General features: G+C 46.0%; 3 protein-coding genes across 5 annotated transcripts; 1 reads left to right on the plus strand and 2 right to left on the minus strand.

Moving 5' to 3' along the window:
* Positions 1-1,672: 1,672 nt before the first annotated feature.
* Positions 1,673-4,370, minus strand: LOC100829759 (wall-associated receptor kinase 2). Its single transcript, XM_003560892.4, has 2 exons — positions 3,122-4,370; positions 1,673-3,000 (listed from the first exon to the last, which is right to left on the minus strand). The coding sequence occupies exons 1-2, from the start codon at positions 4,233-4,235 to the stop codon at positions 1,817-1,819; spliced, it is 2,298 nt and encodes a 765-aa protein (XP_003560940.1). The 5' UTR covers positions 4,236-4,370; the 3' UTR covers positions 1,673-1,816.
* Positions 4,371-6,952: 2,582 nt separating this feature from the next.
* On the plus strand, positions 6,953-18,386 carry LOC100828066. 3 transcript variants are annotated; one of them, XM_010229566.3, is made up of 18 exons: positions 6,953-8,132; positions 9,511-9,596; positions 9,679-10,041; positions 10,133-10,216; positions 10,952-11,072; positions 11,937-12,132; positions 12,235-12,338; positions 12,442-12,651; positions 12,865-13,118; positions 13,191-13,409; positions 13,489-13,713; positions 13,796-13,849; positions 13,991-14,056; positions 14,145-14,282; positions 14,472-14,525; positions 15,203-15,262; positions 17,042-17,455; positions 17,537-18,386. In XM_010229566.3, exons 1-18 carry the CDS (start codon positions 7,100-7,102, stop codon positions 17,687-17,689), a joined length of 3,834 nt encoding a protein of 1,277 aa, XP_010227868.1. In that variant the 5' UTR covers positions 6,953-7,099; the 3' UTR covers positions 17,690-18,386. The 3 variants fall into 3 exon arrangements, with proteins under 3 accessions (XP_010227868.1, XP_010227869.1, XP_003564114.2); XM_003564066.4 differs by having other exon boundaries at positions 6,954-8,132; positions 12,439-12,651; positions 13,492-13,713; XM_010229567.3 differs by lacking the exon at positions 10,133-10,216 and having other exon boundaries at positions 12,439-12,651.
* Positions 18,387-19,985: 1,599 nt separating this feature from the next.
* On the minus strand, positions 19,986-21,862 carry LOC100828368 (aspartic proteinase nepenthesin-1). Its single transcript, XM_003564067.4, has one exon. The coding sequence runs from the start codon at positions 21,670-21,672 to the stop codon at positions 20,239-20,241; it is 1,434 nt and encodes a 477-aa protein (XP_003564115.1). The 5' UTR covers positions 21,673-21,862; the 3' UTR covers positions 19,986-20,238.
* Between the last annotated feature and the right edge of the window lie 2,856 nt (positions 21,863-24,718).

Below are 24,718 nucleotides of genomic sequence, written 5' to 3' on the forward strand. Positions count from 1 at the left end.
TAGTCCTCGGCCAAGCATGACATAGTCTTTTATTCCTTAGCGATTGCCTCTTGATGACGAGGCAGTTCCTAACTTTTTTGCTTAGAGGCATATGTCTGTATTGTTTGGAGGCAGTCTCCAAGCCTTAGAGGTGTTTATAGAGGTAGTTTTTTTTTAAGAAGTGCGGATACTCTTAGCATTTCATATGCTAACTATCGGGCATGAGTAAACTGTTTGAGTAAAACTAAACGGCACAACATTTTACATTTATTCACAATCCATGAGCTTGTATTGACTTCATTTTTTTTTCACTACATAATATACGATTGTTCTTGACGTTTTGGGATTCTTGGTGGTCAGATCTCAAGCGCGGGATTCAAGCGCGGGATTGATCTCGTACGGACCTACCCTGGGCAAGCTTGATACGTGAACCGACAAAGTCAATATAATATTTTGTAATAATCTAATTTTGCATTTTAACTGTAGTTCTTGGTTTTGGGGTCTCTTTTGCAATCTTTCGATGGATGCTTCAAGAGGAAAACCCTTTTCGCCAATTTTGTTCCGAACGAGTGAAAATATTCATATCAACTTTGCCTCACAAAGTTTTTCGGACAAAAAAGGAAACCACCACGTAGACATTGCATATATAGCTTTCGTCTGATTAAGATTTGGAGGACTGGATAATCCCTAAATGTGAATTATTTGCAAGATTGGTCCTCCACCGAAGAGTCTTCACGGCCAAAAGTATTGCCTTGAGAGGATGGCCCCACAACCCAACCCGTCACACGTGTTTATGGAGGCTGAGTCGTGCATCACCCATGCGTGGAATGCTCGTTCTCTCAAAGAGTGTGAAAGCTAGTAAATGCCAAGATTGGATTACCCCTATTCGCATGTTGTCGTGTGAACCCAAACCGAAAACCAGTGGAAGGTTTTACCGGCGACCGCGTCACCTGAGCAGGAACAGGGTGAGATTATCGTCTAATTTATGACATGTGGCACATTTGGAAGGAAAGAACCGCCTAGTTTTCAATGAAACAACACAAACATGTTGCGAGGTTGCAAAAGAGTCCCAACATACATCACTACTCAATGAATAATCTACACTTTGTGTGTTACTTTTGCCTCTCACACTTCGTTTCTTCTAAACTGAATGAAGTTGCTTGTACCGATTCATCGGGAAAATAGTCATTTCATTTAGGATCTCTTTGGATCAAACGAAATTCATAGATTTTTTTCCCATAAGGCCCTTTGGATCAAAGGAACGGACTAGTGTAATTCATATTAATATCTCATATGTCTCAATTCCATAGGATTCATAGCAAAAGGTCGGGCCTCATATCAACTTTCTTTGTTTCTTGCATGCATCATCTCTCTCCTCAGATTGTCACAATTTTTCTACGAAGCATCCAAAGAACTATATATACGACATAAGAAGTCAGAATAACATTTCAATCTTGTGCCTTTTCTATTCATGCATTACGAACTTCCTGTGACTCAAAGAGGAAAAAAGAACAAGAGTTTCATTTGCATAACATTTTGTAGCACGTGATGTGATGGCAATTTAGCTCAAGAGCATGGCCACTCTGTGTTCCTTTTTTTTTTGTCCTAGCGCTAAATGGAAGAGCCCAGAAACAATTGTCAAAAAGGGAAAAAGGAAGCTCGTCACCATGTTCTGTTAAGTGAACTAGACCCATTTTTCTCTTCCAATAGAACTTTAGTAAGAGTGTTTTAGAAATTATGCTATCAAATGATGAATGATTATTTCTGAGAGGACTTAGAAGCATCAAGTCCAAAATTCTAACTGAAATGAACTCACATAAGATTAAAGACTTCCTTACTACCGGGGGTACCTCGATGACAACAAATACTCTTCTTCTAAGCTATATTGTCTCGTCTCCTCCTTAATTGTACAATCAACCACTACGTCTCTTGGTGCGTCCATGTCAGGCATCACAACGTTCTCATGCGGTGCTCGTAGGCTCTCTAGTGTCATTTCCACCTGCCTCATGGTGGGCCGGTGCTCTCCTTGCAAACGCACACATGCCACCGCCAACAAAGCTACCTCTTCAACCTCTTTGCCTCCTTCCTCCGTGACTTGGGGATCTAGCATGCCAGCTATTTCGCCTTCCGCAAGTAGGGTGGTGAAATGCGTGACGAGGTTGTCCTCCTCTGATGTCCGGTACAAATACGGTTTCTTCCTAGTAAGCAACTCCATGAGGAGGACGCCGAAGCTATAGACGTCACTCTTGTCAGTGAGGCGCCCTGTGCGGCAATACATGGGGTCTAGGTACCCTAGTGTCCCTTGGATAGCGGTAGCAACCACCCCTGTTTGATCGACTGGAATGCCTCGCGAAGCCCCAAAATCTGATACCTTTGCAATCAGAGTACCATCCAATAGAATGTTTTGGGATTTGATATCCCTATGGACTATAGGGAGTAACACGGCCGAGTGAAGGTACGCGAGGGCTCTCGCGGTTTCGGTAGCAATTCTCAGCCGGTTCTCCCATGACAGTGACGTCGCGTATTCTTCAACGTGAAGATGATGGTAAAGGGTTCCGTTGGGAATAAACTCATACACCAGAAGCGGCACCTCCGTCTCGAGGCAGCACCCAAAGAGCTTCACTACATTTCGGTGGTTGATCTGCGAGAGGATGGCCACCTCGTTGATGAACTCATCAATCTCCCTTTTAATCGCGAGCTTGGACTTCTTGATCGCCACGACGTGCAGGTCCGACAGGATCCCCTTGTAGACTGTACCATGCCCTCCTCCGCCGATCTCACGAGCTTTATCAAAATGATTGGTGGCCTTCTCGAGTTCTGCCAAGGGGATGATCATCCTCTCAGCGATGTCCGCATTTTGATTCACCAATTGTTGCAACAAATGCCCACGATTCTGCTTGAAGAATTTCTGCCTCAGCAATTTTGCCCTCCGATGCTTCAGCTTCCGGGTCAGAAACATGGCGCTGAGTGCCAGCAGTAAAATGCCAGCGCCACTGCCAACCCCTATGCCGACACTTAAACCTGAAAAATATGAAAGAAAAATGTTTCTTCCAGGAAGAACTGTGCAAGACAGAGCAATCACTTATGTAAAAACCTGCATTGAATCAATGCCGATCCAGCGCTGCACGTGGTGTGTGCTCACCTAGCGACGATTTGACACAGCCATCCTTGATGCGGGGGTTGCCGCGAGCGCCGCGTGGGCACCGGCACAGGTATGCTCCGTCCGTGTTGGTGCAGTCGCCGAAACACATGCCCGGCAGCGCGCACTCGTCGACGTCTTGGCAGCCGCCGACGAGATAAGGATTCCCTTGGTACCCGTCCTGGCACCGGCAGACGTAGCCGCTGCGGTAGTTGCCGGTGACGTTGCGGCAGGAGCTGTGGCCGCTGCGGCACGCGCTCCCCCTCGCCGCGTCCACGGGGCAGCCAGACGTGGCCACCCCCGGCAGCACCACGGGCTTCGAGTCCACCGCCCACTCCAGCACCACGGGCACCGCCGGCGGCGCCCGGCGCGTGGCGGAGTACCCGGGCGTGCCGTTGAGAAGCGCGGCGGAGGCGCCCTCGAACCAGCCGCGCTCGGCGACACGCACCGCGATGGGCAGCTGGTCGTCGTACTCGTGGTCCGGGTCCAGCCACTTGAACCGCACGCGGTAGGACGGACGGCCGATGGGGATGGGCGTCTCGCAGCACCCGATCCCGGAGCACGCGCCTGAGCCGGACTCCGCCGGGGAGCTGCTCGTGACGGCGCCCGTCCACATGTCGTTGATGGAGCAGAAGGACGAGCAGCCGCTGATGACGTTCCCGCCCCCGCCCACGCCGCCGCGGGAGCCCCCGACCAGCGTGGCCTGGACGTTGCAGCCCGTGACGACGAGCTGGCTGTGCCGCTCCGACACCACGAAAGGGCCGCCCGCGCCCAGGCCGCCGCCCCACGTGCCGTTGCCGTCGGCGACCCCGTCGAAGGTGAGGTTCACGGCGCCCGCGGTGTCCAGGACGCGCACCGTGGAGTTGGCCAGGGAGATCTCCGTGACCTGGAGGGTGCCGTCGCCCACGAGGAGCCGCGGCGGCTGGCCGCGCGTCCGGTCGCAGGTGAGGTTGAAGCCCGGCCAGTAGCAGCCGTCGGCGATGCCGAACGGGTACGGCACGCTCACGCCGCCGCAGCTGGTCGGGCAGCTCGGCGGCCCTGCTGCTGCTGCTGCACCTCGTACGACCGCCGAGCAGAGCAGCACCAACACCATCATCGTCCGCGCCGCCGGAATCATCGTCGGCTCGTCTCGTATACACGCTGCTCTGCTTCTCTGCGATCCCACCTACTGCTTGCGTTTCGTTGTGCATACGGTACCGTCTTATCGATCCATCGATCACTGTCGCTCCATTATAAAGTTAGCAAGTTGAGCTACTTGTAATGCTCAGTATTCGGTTGACCAACAAACGTGTATGCATGGTTGGTCCGTGTGTACACGTCTCTCTTCGTTTTCAATCTCGTATTCATCTCGACGGTTATAAAAAACGACGGTTTTGCTATTTTTTCGCCGACCGAGAAATTAACTATTTCTTAGTTGACAATAACAATCTTTTGATTCAATCATTGAGATCCATGCAATATTAATGTAGGTTCGATGGATAAGAAAATCTTCATTGGATGGCTACGATGGTCGACTAAGAAATAACTATTTCTTAGACAACTGAGAAATAGACAGTCCTCATAAAAAAAGGCGAGATGAGTAGGATTCGACTATCCCCACTTGACGTATCTTGTTTCTCCAATAATGTTACTGCGTATTCATCATAACACGATTAATTCGGAAATCATCCTTTTTCATTTTTTCAGAAGCCAAGTGAATTACTCTCTTCGTTTCATAATTCTTGTCTCAAATTTGACAAAAATGATTATATCTATTCCTAAAAAATGTCTAGATACATGTTATATTTCGACAAGAATTATGAAACGGATGGAGTAGTACTTTTACTATAGTTGTTTGGAAAGGCCCTCCAAGCAAAATTTGTGCTTGCATTGGTTAGTACATGCATTGCACATACTCTGTAACTACAGGTAAAACCAAATATGGAGTACAAATTTCCAGACACGGTTGTTTTTTTATATAAAGATCTACCATTATTTACTGATTACTACAAATGTCGAAAAGGCTTGACAAAGATTATGGATAAAACAAAAGTTATACAAAAACAATCTTCGAAGCCAACCTTTTTAATTGCATCATTCACATCTTGATATTTTTTTCCAAATCTCTGGTGATTAAATCATAAATCTTGATAGTTTTACAAAATCGCATGATCCATGCACCCTAATGGATGAGAATCCGAAATTTTGAAACAATCGAGTCATCACCAAATCGATGAGAAAAAAACTGAAATTACAAGCTGTGAGACCCAAAAGCTACATGTAAAAACCATACTTACACCAAAACAAGCATGAAGTTTTAATCCGTGCGGCACCTCCACCACCAAGACATCTACCATCAATAATGCACAAAACCTCACAACAAAAATACTAAAATAACAGGTTCCTGATATCGCCAAGGGAGATTAAGGTCAGTAAAGTTTATAGATCTTATAATAGGGTTAGCCAGGACTTTGAGGGCTACGCAACGCAAGATCGAGTCGTCGCACGCCTTGTTGGTTTTGGTGCAATCCGATCGTGGATGCTGATGTAACCCTTCTTTGGTTAATGAAATCTCCCTTTTTGCAGAAAAAAAAGAAACGTTTCTCTGTGTCCAAAATTGTTTTATGTATACTTTCTCCGTCCAACAAAAGATGTCTCAAGTTTGTCAACATTTGAATGTATCTATACATGACTTAGCGTATAGATGCATTCAAATTTGATCAAAGTTGAGACATTTTTTGTTGGACGGAAGAAGTATTTATTTTTTGCGAAAATGGGCGATGCAACAGAAGAAACAACAATAAATTTCTAAATGGGCCGCAGCGCAACAGGATAGACCAATAATCCAAAATAGCTGCCGCGACAGCACGGCCCACCGGGTACAAGTATTCGATGGTTAAACACTTAAACTACAGCCTTAACGGCCCATCATCCGTTGTACGCATCGAGGACGAAACGCGCGGTCCGCTAAGCCGGGCGGGACCAAAAGAGTTCAACGGCTCCCAGAAAGCCTGACACACTGGCCCCACTTGCCTTGCCATCCACCCGCATCCACGTGAAAGGGAGGTCCCAACCGTTTCCTAATCGGCGGGCGTGCAGCGTACGGGAGTGGCGTCGTCGACCGCCCAGCGGCCACCACGTGAGCCCCACCTCTCGCTATTGGAAACCACGCGTCCCGTCGCCTCCCCGCGGGGTAACTGAAACACCCGTTCCGCGAACACGTAGAGGCTCTCGGGGCCACATGTCAGCCATGCTGCAGTCCCGTTAGAACCGAAGCCAGTGAGACCGACCACGCAGAGCAGGGCGGCACCGGGCAGCGCATAATCCCCTCGAAGAAATCGCTAGGGCCACACATTCTGTGTCTCTGACAGGCCGGGCCCCCGTGACCAGAGGGAGCGTCTGCAAATCATCTTGGTGCGCGTAGCGTCTTATGTGGAAAGGAGCCTTTCACGAATCACGAGCACGACGACGCTGCCAGGCCCGGCCCACCACGGAGAGACGGGACAGACAAACGGGCGTTGCATTTTTTTTTACAGGAAGTATCTCCCCTTCTCTCTCTCTTCCTTTCTCCCTCTCTCGCTCGCGGATCTGAACTCCTCCCAAAAAAATCGTGACCAGAGAGAAACCCTAGCTCCAGCCTCCAGAGGTTTTCCGCCCCCTACAACCGCCGTGGCGCCTCGCCGGAGAGCTCGGGCCGCCGCCGACGCCGCCTCCTCCTCCCGGGGCGCCGGCGACCATGCGCCGCCCACCGGCGACGCTCTCGCCGGAGCCTCACCGGAGGTGGCCGGCGTCGGCCCGTCCGAGCAGGCTAGGAAGGCACTGTCGCTGCGTTCGCCGTTCGATGGCGAGGAGGCGGCTGCCCGGGATCCATGGCTGCCCGCTCGGGTCGCCAGATGGGCGGCGGTCGGCGACGTGCGGAAGAAGCACAAGAAGTCTCAGCCACACGAAGCGGCCGCTGCTGTGGAGCAGGCAAAAGTGAGATCCAATACCTTGTGGGATCTCATGGAGGCTTACTTCCGGGAGTTTACACTGGATGACTTTCAAGCGTTAGAGCCGAAACCTCTTTTCGGCCCCAACTGGCTCGATCCGTGCCTCCTTTTACCATTTGTGGTCGGCGGCAAGAAGTTAGGAGAATATTCTGATCCATCTGACGTGGCCGTGATTGCTGAAAACTCAGACTCGAACTTGATTTTGGGCAAGGAGAACGAGGAGATGCAGAATAAGAATGACATGGTGCATAGCAATCTTGATACACAGGAGGGCTCATGTTCTGTTGGGTGCAACGTCGAGGTAGTCAATAACAATGGGATCAACGAAGGGCACTGTGAACAGGATATGCAGGAGGTTATTTTGCAGCAAGAGGAGCAGCCTGGGGAAATTGAATTAGATCAAGGAAAGGGACACGCTGTTGTTTTACCAGGCTGCAAACCGAATTTGGACGGTTCATTGAATTGGCTCCTAGGAGCAAAGGACCGGTTTGTGCTCACTTCAGAGCGCCCGAACAAGAAGAGGAAGCTGTTGGGTGCAGATGCGGGACTTGACCGTCTTGTTCTGCTGCCATCCTTGGAAGGTGAGGCTGGTTCAAGATGTGATGTGTGTTCCTTAGGAGAAAGTGATACGGCATCGAATAGGCTGCTTAAGTGCAATAGCTGTGAGGTGTCGGTGCACCAGAAGTGTTATGGTGTGCAGGTTGTGCCGGATGGCTATTGGATGTGTGCCTGGTGTAATAGTAGCTGGCTGGCACGGAGGTTGACACGGAGTGATGCCGGCACGACTGTCTTTATGCCTTGTGTGCTTTGTCCAAAGGATAAAGGTGCTTTGAAACCTGTAAAGTGGGAGCCTGGTCGAACTGCAGATGGGGGCAACATTAATTTTGCACACTTGTTTTGTAGTCTCTGGGCACCAGAGGTTCTTGTAGAGGACATGGACTCTATGGAACCTATCACTAATGTAGGAGATATCCAAGAGAATCGGACAAAAATGGTGTGCGGTGTTTGCAAGATTATGCATGGTGCATGTCTCCGATGTAGCCATGGTATGTGTTTTCACCCTCATTCTTTATATTATGAAAATAAGGTCTTCTAGCCTCCTGCATCAAGAATTGTAGTCCTTCTGTACAGAAGAAAACCTATTATTACGGGATCACGACATTACCAGTAACCTTTCATGTACTATGTACAGTGTAATTCTTCTTCTAAATATTTTACCTTTCCTTTTCTTACGGTGCTTTGTCCCACTTACATGATACCCCCTTCCCATGTTTTTTCTTTCACTGTTTATAAATTCAGATCTGAATTATAAATTACAGTTTATCTAGTAATTGTGAAGGTCTATCATAAACGTACCACATGTTTGAAATGATCGCTGCAAAATTCACACCAAACAGAACAGCCAGGGACATAGCATTTTTTGCTCTGGCCAGTAAGTGGTGATATAAGAGTCAGAAGTACAAGTGGGACAGAGAGCAACAGCAGAAGCAAATTTATAAGTCAACCCAAATAAGATGTTCCATGCTGAATTATTAATCACCCTATTCTATCTGCAGTAGCTGAGCAAGCTTGATGGTTTTGCGATTAAGTTTTCAGCTTGAACTGTGGTATCTGATGATTTGATTTTGCTGCCTTTTGGCATTGCAATCTATTCCAATCCTTTTTTTGATGATGGAGTGGAATACAACCTAAATTTTTTAATAGAAGGGAACAATGATTGAAAGACAAGAAGCACAATGATTGATGAAATTAGTTCACCTTTCCTTCAATGCCTTCGGAATTAGTGATCTGTGTTATTTGACAATCATACCTATACCTGTATGGTACTGGTTGTATGACCACAGAAAGCATTGATTTCCTTTTATATTTATTAACCCCCCTGTGATGTCATATGATAAGTCCTTCGTATTTCATTATTTAAGTTAGTATGTCAAGTCGATTTGACTTGTTTTTCAGGTTGGTTTGATGATACAACTTGTTATCATCTTTCTGTGATTATCAATTGTAATCCGTTCCTGTGGTGCTAGAAATTTCCAATTATAAGAGTTCTTATTATTTTTCCTCTGGGGTTGTAATATAAAGAATGAACTTGTTTTCTGGAGACTCAAGATCAGTACTGTACTACTATATAGTTGCAGGTGTCAATTCTGCAAAGATGCATAATTGGCTGTTGTGAGCTGTCTGATGTACCCTTGTAAACTGAAGTAGAATACAGTTTCCATGTTGTTTATAATTACCAAGTTAACAAACAATTTTTCCGCAATGCTACCTGTCACCTCTAAATAACAGAACTCTTTTTTTGCAACAATTAATTTGAATTGAACAATAAGTGGGCAATTTTCAATTTTCTTCATGTGGATGTATATCTTATTTTACAATCCATGTGTAAAATGCTTAAGTTTTTTGGCAACGTTTGTTTTTCAGGAACATGCCGAGCTTGCTTCCATCCTATATGCGCAAGAGAGGCAAAGCATCATATGGAGATATGGGGAAAATCTGGGCATACGAATGTTAGACTATTTCTTCTCTCGTAAATGATGTTTGCTGTAGTTAGTTTGCCTGTTAATTGTTTTCTTGTCTACATATTTGTAGGTTGAGATGCGAGCATTTTGTGCAAAGCATTCTGCAGCCAGAAGCATCAACTCCTTACACAATGTCAATGGTGTTGCTGAACATGATACCCCACAAGTTGGTCTGGCTGATGAAAACCTTACTTCAGATGAGAAGCAACAAATGAGATTTACACGCAAGAGTAAGGAAAAACTCCTGAACGACACATTTGTGAGCTCTAGTTTGTCCAGCCTAAACAAAGTGCAAACAACGGAGGTGGTTAGCTCACAAGTTCGAAGTGTTGAAAGTCAACAAATTCAACACTCAGACATGGTTGTTGATCGGACTACACGGGATGAGAAACTTGTGAGCAATTCTGGTGATGTTTCTACAGTCCTTAGAAAGGTAACTATTAATCTTACAAAGCCTAATTCTAGTACAGATATTCAGTAATTATTCTATAACCTGTTTTGTTATCTTTATACCGACTTCGCAGCTAATTGACCAAGGAAAGGTTAGTGTTGGTGATATAGAATCAGAATTGGGTCTCTCCTCAGAATCCTTGGAAGCTGCTCTTGTGGTAATTTGTAGTTTAAATACGGTGTACTTCATAAATTATTTCTCTAGGTTTCACGGGCGTTTCTTCTAGGTGTTTTCCTTGCTAATCTTTGGAATATATATACAATCACCAGGGTCCTGTCCCTCGCATACAAAATTTTGATCAACCTGTCAATTTACATTATTGAACTTTTTTATATACATGATATTGGTAAATCCTACATACATATAAAATTACTCCACGATAATTATTTCTCTTGTCTTCTCTTTGATCCACATTGTCATCCAAGCCATCTTAATTAATGCTATAAGAGGCCATGCATGCGTAGGATTTTCTTGGAGGCACCAATCATCATCTTTTTACCTCTTGTGCATTTTGCACATCTCTTCAATGGCTATTTCTGACTAATGTTCCGCCACAACTCACGGGGCATCGTTTAATTTGATATAATATGCTTACCATAGTGTATACTTCATCTTTCCTAGTCCATTTTTCTTTTAACATATAACACGTCAATTTGCAATTGCGATATATTCATATTTGATATTCATAACAGGCTTTCTAAAGTGAGTAAAACCTTATCTTTGGCATACAAATAAGAAAGATAACAGTTCACATCTCTGTATTTGTATCTTTTAAGTATGTCTAGCTACGTCTGTGTAGTGTGTAGTTTGTACTGTCTTTGTATTTCACATGCTATACTGTTGTGTTCTTGACTCCCTAGTCCTTCTATATAAGAAATTTATTCCTTGGCAGCCTGAAACAACGACCACCTCCCCTGGCCTGAAATTGAAAATCATCAAGTTGCTGCAAAATTCTGTTCATGTGCCTTCTGTTCAAGTGAAATCTCTTAAAGAGGGTTCTATGACACCACAAGGTAACAAATTGTATGCATTTGTGTGTATGACTGCTTCTAACTAACTTTGATGTTTTTCACCTGGTTAATTCTGAACTCCATGATGTATCACTGCTCTTCTCTGGTTGACTGCCAAATGAACTACGAAAACTTATTGTTCGCAATACTAATGCTGTGCTATTTATTTTCTTTTATCTGGATAAGGTATTAAAAATTGCTATCTGGGACTGTGACATGCTATCATGAGGTGTATTCCTTCCACTTCAAAATATAAGGCATAGTTTGAGTTGGGACAAGGATAGTGTATAAAACCAAGAGAAAAAACAAAAGGATCTTCATATCTTTCTTTAAATACGTTGGAAATGGAAGAGAGATTAGTTTGTGTTTTGATCATATAAAATGTGATAGTTGATGACAAACGATGAAAAAGCTCAACAATTGCGCTAGTGTGCCTTGTTTTCTTTTTTGACTGAAAGTGCCTTATATTCTGGAACGATGCTGGAAAGACTATAGGCCTTACAATACAAGCACACAGAATAGTAATTATACAGAAATTTCACTTTTTCATGAGTTGCAATCAGTATGGTGTGTAACTATCTACACCCAGTGTGCTAATATTTCACAAAAATTGTATCGTCAGGTGTATAACCTGTAGACTATGATATTTGACATGCCACAAATAAAAATCCAACAGTTCTGCTTGTTTTAACTTTTGTAAATTCCTTGATAGTTGGGCTTGTTTTCGAACTCGGTTGTCAGAGCATATAACTAGTCCCCGAGGATTGGAAGGCCGATTCTGAAATCTGAAATCATAAAAAATCTTCTCAACTACGGGTATCTGTTTTGATGTAGGCTCAAATGATATATATTTTGTATTATCAACAGGTACATTGCCTAGAATTGAAAGCAAGAACTTAACTGATTCACAGCTTGGATCAGAACTGGAGGAAGGCATCTCTTCATTTGATTATTGTTTTCCTGAGGGTTATAAAGCTAAGGACTCGGCTGATTCAGTAGAAAATTGCTCACAGAATTGTCCTGATTTTGATGACGACCATATTTCTGGCCAATGTATTTTCAAGTATGTTTCACAACTCCATTTCTGTTTATGTCTTACCTTGCCCACTCTGCACACACGCCTTTGATCTCCTAGACAACCTAATCCCGTGCTTGCTCCATGTAGCATTGATGGTTACCGCTGCTATATTCATCCATCCGTCGAGAAAAAGTTGCGGAGTTTGAGGGATCAGATTAAGAATAAAAAAGATCAGGCTGTATATTATGATGGTATTCCTCTTAACTTCTCCCTGTCAATTGAATAATACCAGTTACCATGTTTCTAATCATGTTAGAGATTTAGAATCTACTTTCTTTTCTCCAATTTAAGTAGAAGGACTATTGTGCCCTCGTCGTGGCGCAGACCTTGGTGGTTCATCAATGAAACTCGAGCAATTAACAGACATAGCAGCAGCTGATCAAGCTTCTAAAGCAGAATCATCAGGTATTCTGGAGTATTCTCCCCATGATGAAATAGAGGGAGAGATAGTTTATTTACAATCCAGGCTACTCGACGATGTTGTTGCAATGAACCGGAGATATGGTAAGGGCACGCTCTCTTTCTCTGTTAAGTTTTTTGTGTTAAGTCTTAAGTTATTTATTTACAGAAATACCAGTCCGTTTTGGTTGCTGTCCTGTTTTATTTTAATGCTCCTGCCGCTGCAGTACCGTCACTGGTTGTGCAAAATGAACTCAATAGTGGAGTTATTTCTTCTGCTTTCTGAATCGATGTTTCAGTCCTTCTTATATCTTGCAGACGATATTAGGTTCAAGGTTGTCCAGAATCTTTCTCATGAACTGGATTCTTTCAATAAAAGAAAATGGGACCATATCATTGTGAACCAGTTCCTTCGTGATATAAGGGAAGCTAAGAAACGTGGGAATACAGAGAGGAGACACAAAGAAGCTCAGGCTATCCTAGCTGCAGCTGCACCTTATGTTGCACACAACCCGAGGAATGTAACAGTTATTAAAGAGGCAGAAAATGATGTAGCGCCTGCCAAACAAGAGGTTCATACTATTCTTTTGCTTGTTTTATTGATCATGTGTTACTTAGGATATTAATATTTGTCCTTGTTGCAGATTATTCCAAAAGTCAATGCTGGATCTTTAAGAGTTAGCCAATTGGCTTCGTTACCACAAACAAAGGATCCATCATTTTCTAATAGTAAAGTCTCAGCAGATACTAATTTTGGCTTTTTTGATCTGGCAAAGTTTTCCAAGAAAAATGGACTTCCGTGTGATGTATGCATGCGTAGTGAGACTGTATTGAACCGAATATTTCTTTGCTCAAGCTGCAAGGTGCTTTGTATTTCACTGTTTTGTATTTCACTTCTCTCCCATGTCGCACTTGAGTAAAATATCAACCATGAATGTTTAGCAGGCTGCTGTCCACTTAGATTGTTACCGGAGTCGGACAAATCCCACAGGACCCTGGAAGTGTGAACTTTGCGAAGAGACGCTATCAGATGCTGTCATCTCTGGCATGCAATCAGATTGCAGTGGTGCAAAATCATTTCTGGTGCAATGTTGTTTGTGCGATGGTACATCAGGGGCTTTCCGAAAGACTACAAAGGGGAAATGGGTTCATGCTTTTTGTGCTGAGGTACTTTGACTGGCATCTTTATTTTTCACGTGGCTGCTTTCTTCAGCTTGTCTACGTTCTTAAATTTATCAAATTTCTGTAGTGGCTGTTGGAGAACACCTTTAAAAGGGGACAATATAACGCAGTAGGTGGAACGGTAATAATCTCTCCCTGCATTTATGCCCATAATTATTCATTGTTTATATGTTTGTACCACTTGAAGCCATCGAAATTATTAATTTTTGTTAATCACCTTATTATAACATTCTGACTATTCAATTATATGGTTCTATTCAAGGAGAGCCTTCTCAAGGGTAAAGACACATGCTCGATCTGCCACCACAGTGTTGGCACATGCTTGAAGGTCTGGACCTCTAAATTATCATTTGGACCTTCTAATCTCCAATGAAAAGACACCGATTTATTCTTGCTAAACTTTTCCAACCTTGCAGTGTGGTACTGTAGGCTGTCAAGTAGCTTTCCATCCTGCATGTGCTAGAGATGCTGGTCTCTACATGAACACAAAAAAAGTTGGTAGTTTGTGGCGACACAAAGCATATTGTGGCAATCACAGTATAGAGCAAAGAAAGGTAAATGACTAAATGTTACTTCAAATTGTTTAGAGGGAGATGGAATTCTTTTATATGTAAACACATGGAACAGCCTCTCCTCGAAATGTGCTTTTATATAGATCTGTTTCTACCGTCGATATGGAAATTCTCTATAGCTGTTCTGTCAACAATATCTTATTCTTCTTATCTCTTCAAAAACTTTCACAGGTTGACTCTCAGCAGTATGGACCTGCAGAGGTCAAGATCATGAAGCAAATGAGGGTAAGTGTGCCTGTTACATTATCTGTTAAAGGGGGCCAAAGTTGTGCAATCATGTGAACGATACAGTTCTCTTTCTTTTAATAACTAGGGCAATATCAAGTTAATAATTTCTGAATTCCCTGCCTTTTATCTCGCTCCATTCCGGCATTCATTGAAGCCTTAAACACTGTAGTCAGTCAGCTCTACATTGGTCGTGGACCTTAATTTGTGGGGCATAAGCTGCAGTCATGATAGTTCCTTGCTCATTTCTACAGTACTGTCATTAGTGTGAAATCCATCTTATTAGGAGTGTAAACTGCAAAATTCTACTATAAAAGACTCAATTGGTGGCCACGGTCTGTCACATTCGGACCTTGCATGCCCCCTATTGATCTAACAAAAACCATGTTGTGTGTATAAATTATTTGATCTGAGACACAAAATGACAGTACAACGTTCTCTTGAAACATCCTATCGTATTTTTTTAGGTCGTAGCAACAAAGTGGTGTGGTGCTAGTCACTAATATAAGACTTGTGCAGTAACTTATGAACTCCTTGGGTTCAGGGATTTTTTTTTGGGGGGGTATTGAAAAAATTCCATTATTCCCTGTCGATCCCAACCGGGAAGGGTAGAACCGAACTAGCCGTCAGGGGGAAATCTGCTTTATGCTGACACAATATTTTCCCTTCTGTGGCAGGTTGAATTGGAAAGATTACGCCTCATTTGTGAGAGGATTGTTAAAAGAGAAAAAGAGAAGGTACCTTGTCTGTTAATTGCATTCACTTGTTATATATACCTTTTGGTTGCTCAGAAAATGAAACATTCTCTTTCAGAATTACTTGCTTCATTCTTTCTGGTGCTGAGTTAATTTTGCTGAAGTGCATTTTTTTTCAGTCCACACTTGTGGACAAGATTCTATTGAACTTGAACTATCCCTTCAATCTCAAAATAAGAACTGCGAAACAGAGTTGTTTGAGCAGAAATTATCAGAATTGATCCTTGACTTTTCGTTATCAGTAGATTGCTTAGAGAATCAATGTGTTTCTATTTTATTCATATCTACCACTTGTCATCTGTAATTTTAACTTGATGGTTTGGCAAAGAAGTCCTTCGTTACGGAAGTCCAGAATACACCCTGAACTTTAAAACCATTGAATTTACCCCCCATTAACGCAAACCATCCACTGGAGCCCCCTGAGCCACTTTAAGCTGTCTGTTCACCTTAACTCCACCCCGCACGAACCTTAGAGGATATTTTGCGGCAGTTGCCCATGGCGGCCACTGCTCCAGGCTGCGATTCTACAGGGCGTGATGCGGATGTGAAGCACGAACATGAGCAGCGTCCTCACCACCGCCTACCCCTCAAACCCATCCTCCCCGCTCATCCCAACGGCACAGGTGCGCATTCCTCCTCGGCCATCAGCAGCGGCGCTGATAATCAATTGGCAAATGGTTCCAGCGCCGGGACATGAACAGGGCCAAGTAAATCAGCACGGAGAAGCTACATGCTGAGAGGGCCCACATGAACGCCATGGTGTTGGTGGTCAGGGTAATTGCTGCGGTGCGGTCGCAGAAATTTCCACAAGCTTAGACGTGCATACCTCCAAGATCTCACAGCCATGGTACCAGCCTCAGCACACCTGGACAAGGAAACCAGTAGACACTCTACACAAGACAATGGAAAGATTGTCAAAAGTCTTAACTAATCAGACCTAGTGCAAGGCATAAATGTTTACCCTGAAGCCAATTTTGAGACCAATAAATTTAAAAAATCCGAGGATATAAATCTTTTAGATTGTTAAGAGCGGATCTCTTTCTATTTTAATCAGCACTTACCACTCACCTCTGAAATTTTAACCTTTTGGTTTGGCAAAGAAGTCCAAAATACACCCAAACTCCTAAACCCCCCGAAATTACCCCCTGTCCCCTGAATTCTAGAAACCAGTATCTGTTTTTCAGGTGCCATTTGGTCTGCAAAGAACGCAACATAGGCTGCCTTTGACTGCGTTTTCAATGGTACCGCCTGACCGCATCCCTTACTGGTTGCAGCTGCCTCCATGAGTATCATCAAATCAACAAGGCTCTGAACACCGACTGACTAGTGGATTTCGAAGTTAGTGGGTGATAATGATGGCCACCCATTACTAAACCAAGTGTATGAATTATAGACACTATTAAATATACATTTGAGATCCAATAAAGGAGTACACATCAAAGAGTTGATTGTATCCATGATCGGTTGATCGCAGTTTTTATAACTTATAATTGAACTGTTCACTATTGAGCATCTTAACAGTTTGTTTTTTTATATATATTTCACATTCTACATATCTGCGTGAAAGTACTGAATCCTTGTTTCTTGTAGTTAAAACTCTCTAGGTCATGTTCATAAGTAAACACTAGGTCTGGAAGCTCCTCGTATACCACTAAGATACAGATTAATTGGCTGTGTTATATGCTGCCAATATCATTGCTGGATTTACTTTAGCTGTAAAAGTTATGCAGTTTTTACATGCCTACCCTCGTTTTGTACCAGAAAGAGGTGGTTGTATGTGAACATGATATACTTGCTGCAAGAAGAGACCACATTGCCCTCTCAACACGGTCTTTGTATTATACATCTGGACCTGGCGGAGCAAGTTCAGAATCTGCCACTACTTCTGTTAACAACAATTCATATAGTGGAAAAAGGCAAAGATCAGATGAAGAAAATGTCACAGTGAGATCCGATGATGTCACGGTGGATAGTACTATTACCAGGAAACATACCGTCAGGTTTTCAGTGCATAGTCGGGAGACTGATAGGAACACAGCTGACAGCTCGACATCAACAATATCATATAAGCGCAAATTGGATGACGGGGAATCACTTGCTGACAAGGATCTTCAAGAAGGAGGTGCCATTGCCTCCGAGAAATCAGAAGGAGAAACGAAATCAGTGGATAAAAAGGTTTTGGTTATTCCTTTCCTTTGTGTAGATTTGTATTCCTTTACCTCAGTCCTCATTGCTGATATTTGAAATACATTTCAGCATGAAGAAACATTTCAAAAGGAGCTCGTTAAGACATCTGACCAAGACATGACTCAGAAACAACACCCTCCAAAGAGACTTGTTTATACTCGCCGTAGCTCGTCTAAAAAGAAGGAACGGATTCAAGATGTACAAGTGCCTGGGGGCGGATAAAAGCTGAAAATCAATGTGGCTCCTGCCTGTGGGTGGATAGCAGCAACAAATCAAGACGGCTTCTACGTTGATAGCCAGGGAACGTCGTGTTTCACTCTCGGCGTCTGGAAAGCAGATGCAGCAAGCGGGGCTGGCCAAACGTTACCAGCACACAGCCATAGGGTCATTGACAGGCCAAGGTTACACAATGGTGCAAACCAGTCCCTAAGAATTATTTGATCTTCTGGCCTGACGGTTTGATCCCTTCAAGCTTATGCCACTTGGAAGACAGTGGTGATATGGGCGAATTCGTTCGCTAACTTTAGTTACTTGAGGGCAGGTGTGTGAAATATGCTCTGTACATTGTCATGTTTGCAGTTCTTAGTTTAGTTCTGTAAAAGAGAGCAAGTAGCTACCATTAGTGGATGGTGAGAGAGAAGAGGGTAGAGAGTCGTCGCTGACTTAGATCTGTAGTTGACAATTGACTTGTGTATCGGACAACCGTTAGGCCACCTGCACATGAATCATCTCTGTACAACAGAAGTAGCATATGTAGGTCCAATTGTACACATGAATTTGCCTGTTTGGTTTATCTGCGTGCGTGTGTGTGGCTGTATGTGTGGCTCGTCTAACATTAGTTTGTGGCTTTGACTACTGACCTATGAGTTGAAACAATGACAACATTTTGATAGAGCAACTTGATGTTTGTACTGGTTCAGCTTCCTTCCAAACGGTTATCTTTTTGCGTAATGACTTGTAGTCGCCTCAGCGACGAATTTTTATGCCACACATGCTGGTTCAGTGGTTCCAAATGTCATGATTTAGCAGGCATGGCGGCATCTGCAACCCTGGACTTATATGCAGTATTTATGTACCGTTTCACCATACATTGGTATGTCAACGTCTCCAACCTCCTAGATTATTTATTCATCACATATATAAGCCAAAAGGTCGTAGATCCCTATGCACTGTACTCCTAGTTCTGATTTGGTGGAGCGACTTTGATGCCATATGTCATGAACTCACCTTGTTTTGGCATGTCAACGTCTGCGTCCTTTGATTATGATCCCAAATCGCATGCATTAGAATGGACACGTTTGGTTTTCTGCAGTGTGTTTAAATGAATCTGCGACTTGTGGCAGTCGACAAAATTAGGTCGCATTTTTTTGACAATTTGTGAAAAAGCAATATTGACCTGGCGACTATGCCGCGGAAAGCGAATTGCATCTGCTCCGAGTCAAATGCAGTCGGAGCAGCATGGAGAGCCTGTTCCCATCTCCTGCACATGGAAATATGTCCGTACACCTTAGCGTCAGTGTTAGACGTTACTCTCTGTTTTCTAGAACTTCATATTACTCACATGGTTACAAGTGGCCCGCTGATCGAGCTGATCGAGAGAGATCTCCTGACTTAAAGTCAGTGACTTTATGGTCACTGACATAACTCAGGGGATCCAAGTCTCCCGCTGATTCATCCGGCACCCTTGATAGCCTTGCGAGTTGAGTTCGGACCGGAGGCGCCGCATGAATTAATGGACCACGCCGGCTACTTTTTGATTTTAGAAGGCAGGGTGGTGGATTTTTCAGCGCCGGCACCCCATATGATGTTTGGGGGCCTTTAGCGGGTGCAAGTGAAGATGCTCTAATCAATTTGCCCATAGTTCGTTCAGCACTCTCACTAAGAAGGCCAGGTGTGGACCATAATTTTCATATGCTAAAGTATGTTATTCTATTCGGCATGACGCGAGTGCAACCATGGATCAACGTCTAGCAGTACATTCGTTGTAAGTTTTGTGCGTCCTTTACGACGCTGTCCTGACAGTGATGACGGCGATGTACAGATTAAAAGTTTTTCTAGCCCCATCTTCGTTCTAGTATGGTTATTATATTTACTACATGGAGTTTACGGATCCCACGGCTCGTAATTTTATAGTTTTCGCCGTTCTAATCGGTTCGGCGATGGTTCAGCGGTTATAGAACCTACTTTGTGAGGGGTGTGTCTTCAGTCGCCATGGCTTCAATTATCTCAGGTCACCAGCTGAGGTGAACGACTAATGAGACTTTATAAAACATATGAGGTTAGTCTAATTTGTGCAAGTTTGGTCTTCCAATGTTTTGTCACCGGAGATTGGGAAAATATCAAGATAAAATGGTGCGGTTAAAGAAGTTGGCTTCAAAGTTTTTTGCGTAACTTTTTGTTTATCTGAAATCTTTGTTGTTATCTATTCCCTCCTATTCAAAATAATTGTCTTGAATTCCCAACACTTATTGTGGGTGGGAGTTTTTTTTTTTTTTTTTTTTGCTGTTCATTGGATAAATAAAGTCAAATCGTGTGGACCAAAATGGGCAATATTTTTCCAGCACTTCCAACCTCTGTACAATTGAAGTGCCTGGCCATCTACGGTAATGGCACATGCGTGTACACCGTCAGATCATCTAGGCAGACGGTCGAGATCACACGCAGGATCGGATGAAGCACCGCGTCGCGCCTGACGTGAAAGGACGCAAAATCTACCCCTACCGCTTCAATTCTCTGCCACCACATCCGGCGCCGTTTCCCCTGTACAAAGACTAGACTGAGGCTACGAGCTTGTCGCACTCGCACCGCGCCGGCGCGAAAGACAGCACGTCGTTTTCGAGGTCGTAGACGACGTGCGTGTTCTGCTGCTGGTAGTTTCCGATGACGACGGTCTGGTCGCCGCCCCCGGTGGCCGCGTCCAGCACCAGGCACATGACCCGCGCGCCGTAGTCCTCGAACACGTAGTTCTCCCGCGGCAGCTCCCAGTCGGCGCCGCCGCCCAGGTGGAACACCAGCCTCGGCACGCGGACCGGCATAGCCCGACCCCGTCCCCGCCAGCGCCAGCCGAACGCCGACTTCGGCGCCGCCGCCGACGGCAGCGCGAAGCAGAGGTCCAGCGCCGACCCTTCCACGGCGCTCACGGGGAGCCCGACCTGCGCCACGAACTCCGCCTTCACCGCCTCGTACACGTCCTCCGGCAGCGTCGTGATGGACGCGCCAGAGTCGATGATGGCCGACGCCTCCCGGAGCCGCTGCCGACGTTCTGGTATAGGGATCCGCGTGGCTCCTACCGTGATGGCCTTGAGCGAGAGGAAGTAGAGCGATGGCTGCGAGGGGTCCCTGAGCAGCGGGGTGGACTGGACTTGGCCGGTAAGGTGGAGCTCGGCCGGGGCGACGCCGAGCGTGACGAGACTGCTCGTGGACTCGAACATAGAGGTGAAGCAGTAGGAGAAGCTGGTGACGCCCAGCTGCGACGGCAGCGACCACCGTCCCCGCCCGAACCCGGCAATGCCGGTCTCGTTCGCCTGGAAGATGCCCTTGTTGAAGTGGCCGCAGCCAAATGTCAAGCGCCGCTCCGACACGCCGCCGCCGTCGGCATTGTCGCCGGGCCCGAATGTGAAGCGGTCGGACGCGAGCTTGCCGACGGTGATCGACTTGTCGCCGTAGTGGTAGACGTAGACGCAGCTCCGTTCCCCCCAGCTACTGCCCCCGCGCCCGCACGACGTGAACGGCAGCGCGCGGCACACGGGCGCGTCGCAGCGCACCGCGGCGTGGGTGGAGGACGCGGCCGGGTCCAGCACCGGGATGGCCCCCTGGTCGAAGCAGTTTAGGCAGGGCGCGCACTGCGTCCAGACCAGGTCGCTGCCCGTGTCCAGCGTCAGCGCCACGGGCCGCGGCGGCGTGCCCACGGACAGGTGCACCAGGTACTCGTTCGTCACGATGCCGCCCCCGGCGCCCGCGGTGCGCACCCGCGCGCGCACCGGCCGGTCCGCCGCTTCCTCTTTCTCGTCGTGAGACAGCAGCCTTCGCCGCGCCCTGCTCCGCTGTGCCATCCGCCGGACGAGCTCGGGCCTCGCGAGCCCGCGCCCCGCGTCGACGTGCGTGAGCCGCGCCACGATCCCGGCGCCAGCCGGGACAGACAAGGCGCCGGACGCTGGTAGTAGCGCGATCAGGAGGAGCAGCAGCGCCGCGAGCTGCCACTTCATGCTTTGGTTGGTCCGTTGGTCGTCCTTGCGGGCACTGACAGCCAGTACTGCGATCGCTCTGCTTATTTATGCTCCATTAGGGACTGCTAACTTAAGCAGTCGTATAATTGGATAACACAGCACGGGGCCAGTAGTTGGGTGACTGGTGTGCTTACCGATGGCTACTTCTTGGCAGAAACCAGTAGTAACAACATTCTTAAAATAAGATCGCTTGATAACCAAAAAAAAGCCTGCAACGCCTTTCGCTGCTGCTCGGATTAAGTGTGGTGTCAAACATAAGTCAGCCAAGGACGGCAACGGGACGCTTGTGGTTTGACTTTGTTGACGCCTCCTCCACTGCATTGCAGTGCAAATTAACTGATGTGCACTTCGGCTGGCCTGTTGTCTGTTGAATCCGTGCGACGGTGAAGTGAGAAACTGAAAGCACACAGCTCTACAGGTTGGCGGGTGAGAACATATGAATTTCCTGAAAACTGATATGAACACGCCGTAAGCATTGATCCGACACGAGAAGGTCATAATCTTCACGAGGCACTCTTCAATTTGACTGTGTACATCGTCGTTTACGTCTAAACTGGAAGGATCAATAAAAGTCGTATTTTATTTAAATCTGGTTCAATTAGTCCTGACATGACCACTGCTTTTGTTGCAATAAAATTACCAGTACCAAGTAGTTTTCGCCAACTACCTGGAGGTGGAAGCGTCTTAATCCACACCGGAAACCGCACAGTCAGCAAACCAAACCAAAAGCGTGTGTGCTCCCACTAGCTAGCTATTCTCAAATGAGTAGCTAATCATAGGTGATTTGCTTTGGTTTCATTCATAAATCAGGATGACAAGTCATGTACAGTATAAAGGTTAGTTTCTCCATGAATAAATGTTTCTTTATCGTTCCGCCAGATCCCCTCTCTTCTTTGGTCTGCTCTTTCATTTGCCATTTCGGTCAAGTTGTCGTTGTCGCTCGTTTGGAACTTCTTACTAAGCAATCAAGAAGTTCACTGTTTGCTTTACTTTGAGTATTTAGCACTCAAGTCACGCAACAGCGGTTTACACCTTTTTGATCACCTACATTTCCATGTCAAAGGACTATAATTCAACCGACAGCACCTGTTGAGCAGTGGTGGTACTAAGGCTGCATCGTGGATATCCGAATTGCAGGGGAGGAGGGGCTACTTTTCCGCCTCGCGGAGTGTGGTTTTCGTCACCGTACCTCCATCTTTGCGGATGACGTGGTTACCTTCTTGAGACTGTTTCGGAAGGATCTCAAGGCTTGCTCGGCTATCATCAACGACTTTGAGGTGGCGTCCGGGTTCTTCACCAACTTCTCCAAATGCTCAGCTCACCTCATCTGTTGCTCATCGGAGCAGCAAGCTCTTGTTGGCTCCTTGCTTCATTGTGAGGTGGGCGGCTTCCCTTGCACTTATTTAGGGTTGCCACTGGATGTCCGTAAGGTCACAGCCAATCAATTGAGCTCGGTGGTGGACAAGGTGGGAAACAGAGTGGCCTCGTGGAAAGCCCCTCTCCTCTCCTTTCCTTCTGGACCTGGGAGAGGAGGCTCTCGGTGAGTTCCTTGACCTTTGGACGAGGATTCAGCGCTGCTTGTGGAGGGGGACGTGAGGACAGCATGGTGTGGAACTGGACTGCAGACGGAACATACTCGGCGCAGTCGGCTTACAAGCATTAGTTTGCCGGGATGACCGCTGGCCCACTTGCGGCTCAAGTTTGGAAGACCAGAGCTCCTGGCAATTGCCAATTCTTTGCTTGGCTGGCGTCGAAAGATTGTTGCTAGACGGCTGATCGTCTGCAGAGGAGGGGGTCCCTCACCCTCCTCAGTATCTGCTCTGTGCTCAGGTGCCGGAGATCCTCTCTCATCTCCTGCTGGGATGTGTTGTGGCGAGGCAGATCTGAGAAACCGTCCTCGTTGCGTCGAACTGCAAAGGTTGGAGGCGTAGCACGGATTCTAGCCTTCGAGCGTGGTGGGCCGGAGTTACGAGACCTCGAGCGGTGATTAAGAGCTATCGGACGGCGAGCACCCTTGTGCTCTAGGCCATTTGGCGTCACAGAAATGATGTGGTCTTCAACGGCGCCTCTCCATCGGTTCGGGCGGTGCTCCTTTTTGTTCGTGAGGAGGCGACAAGGTGGGAGTGTGCCGGGCTTCTTAGACCCTGTTTGTTTGGACTTCTGTTTCAGCTTTTGATGCTTCCAGCTCTCTAAAAAACACATGTCCCGTTTACGGGGGAAGCACCTCCGTATGTGCTTCTCAGTTTCATGTGTAAACGGAAGAAGTGTTTTTTAGAGAATTAAAAGCAGCACCAAAAGCTGAAGCAAAATTTCAAACAAACAGGACCTTAAGAGCGGGTCATTGCTCGAGGCCGCCTCTTAGTTCTTTCTTGTTTTGTTTTGGCCATTTGGTGGTGTTGCAACTGCTACGCGGTGTTGTAAACTGGTCTTCTCTTTTTTAATTTGACGATGCATACGCTGGTTACATGTTTTAAAAATAATATCCGAATTGCATGTCGAACCAGCTGAACAATAATACAAGTACAGATACGAAACCATGGGATCACTCGGAGCCGCAGCTTCCAAGTGTGACACCGCCAACTGCTGTCAGGAGAAGAGTCCATCCATCCGCTAGCAACCCATACGCTGGCACCTTAGCATCTAGCAACACTGAAAATGAAATCTGTCACCGCCGAGTAGGACAAGATGGTTCGATAGATGAGGACGTACGTGGCCAGTGACGGACTTACACTAGTTAATCTGAAATGATTCGCTCGTGTGTCTTTCGGCCGGCCTGCAAAGAAAATGGGTATGCGAAATCGAGTTCGATGGGGTACCGAACCAATGACTACTTGAGCAAGTTCGTCTTTTTCATCTCTCACGGCTCGCTCCATGCATGCATAATGGATTAATGGCACGAGACTTCTAAATCTGTACTGGTCAAAATAATGGAGTAGTACGTCGGATATTTCATTGACCGATATCTTAACCATGCCTCAGCACAGGCCACAGGGTCGGGGCAAAACTGTAAATCCACCTAATTAAA

The sequence above is a fragment of the Brachypodium distachyon genome, chromosome 1, assembly GCF_000005505.3.
Source record: "Brachypodium distachyon strain Bd21 chromosome 1, Brachypodium_distachyon_v3.0, whole genome shotgun sequence".
Taxonomy (NCBI): Eukaryota; Viridiplantae; Streptophyta; class Magnoliopsida; order Poales; family Poaceae; genus Brachypodium; species Brachypodium distachyon.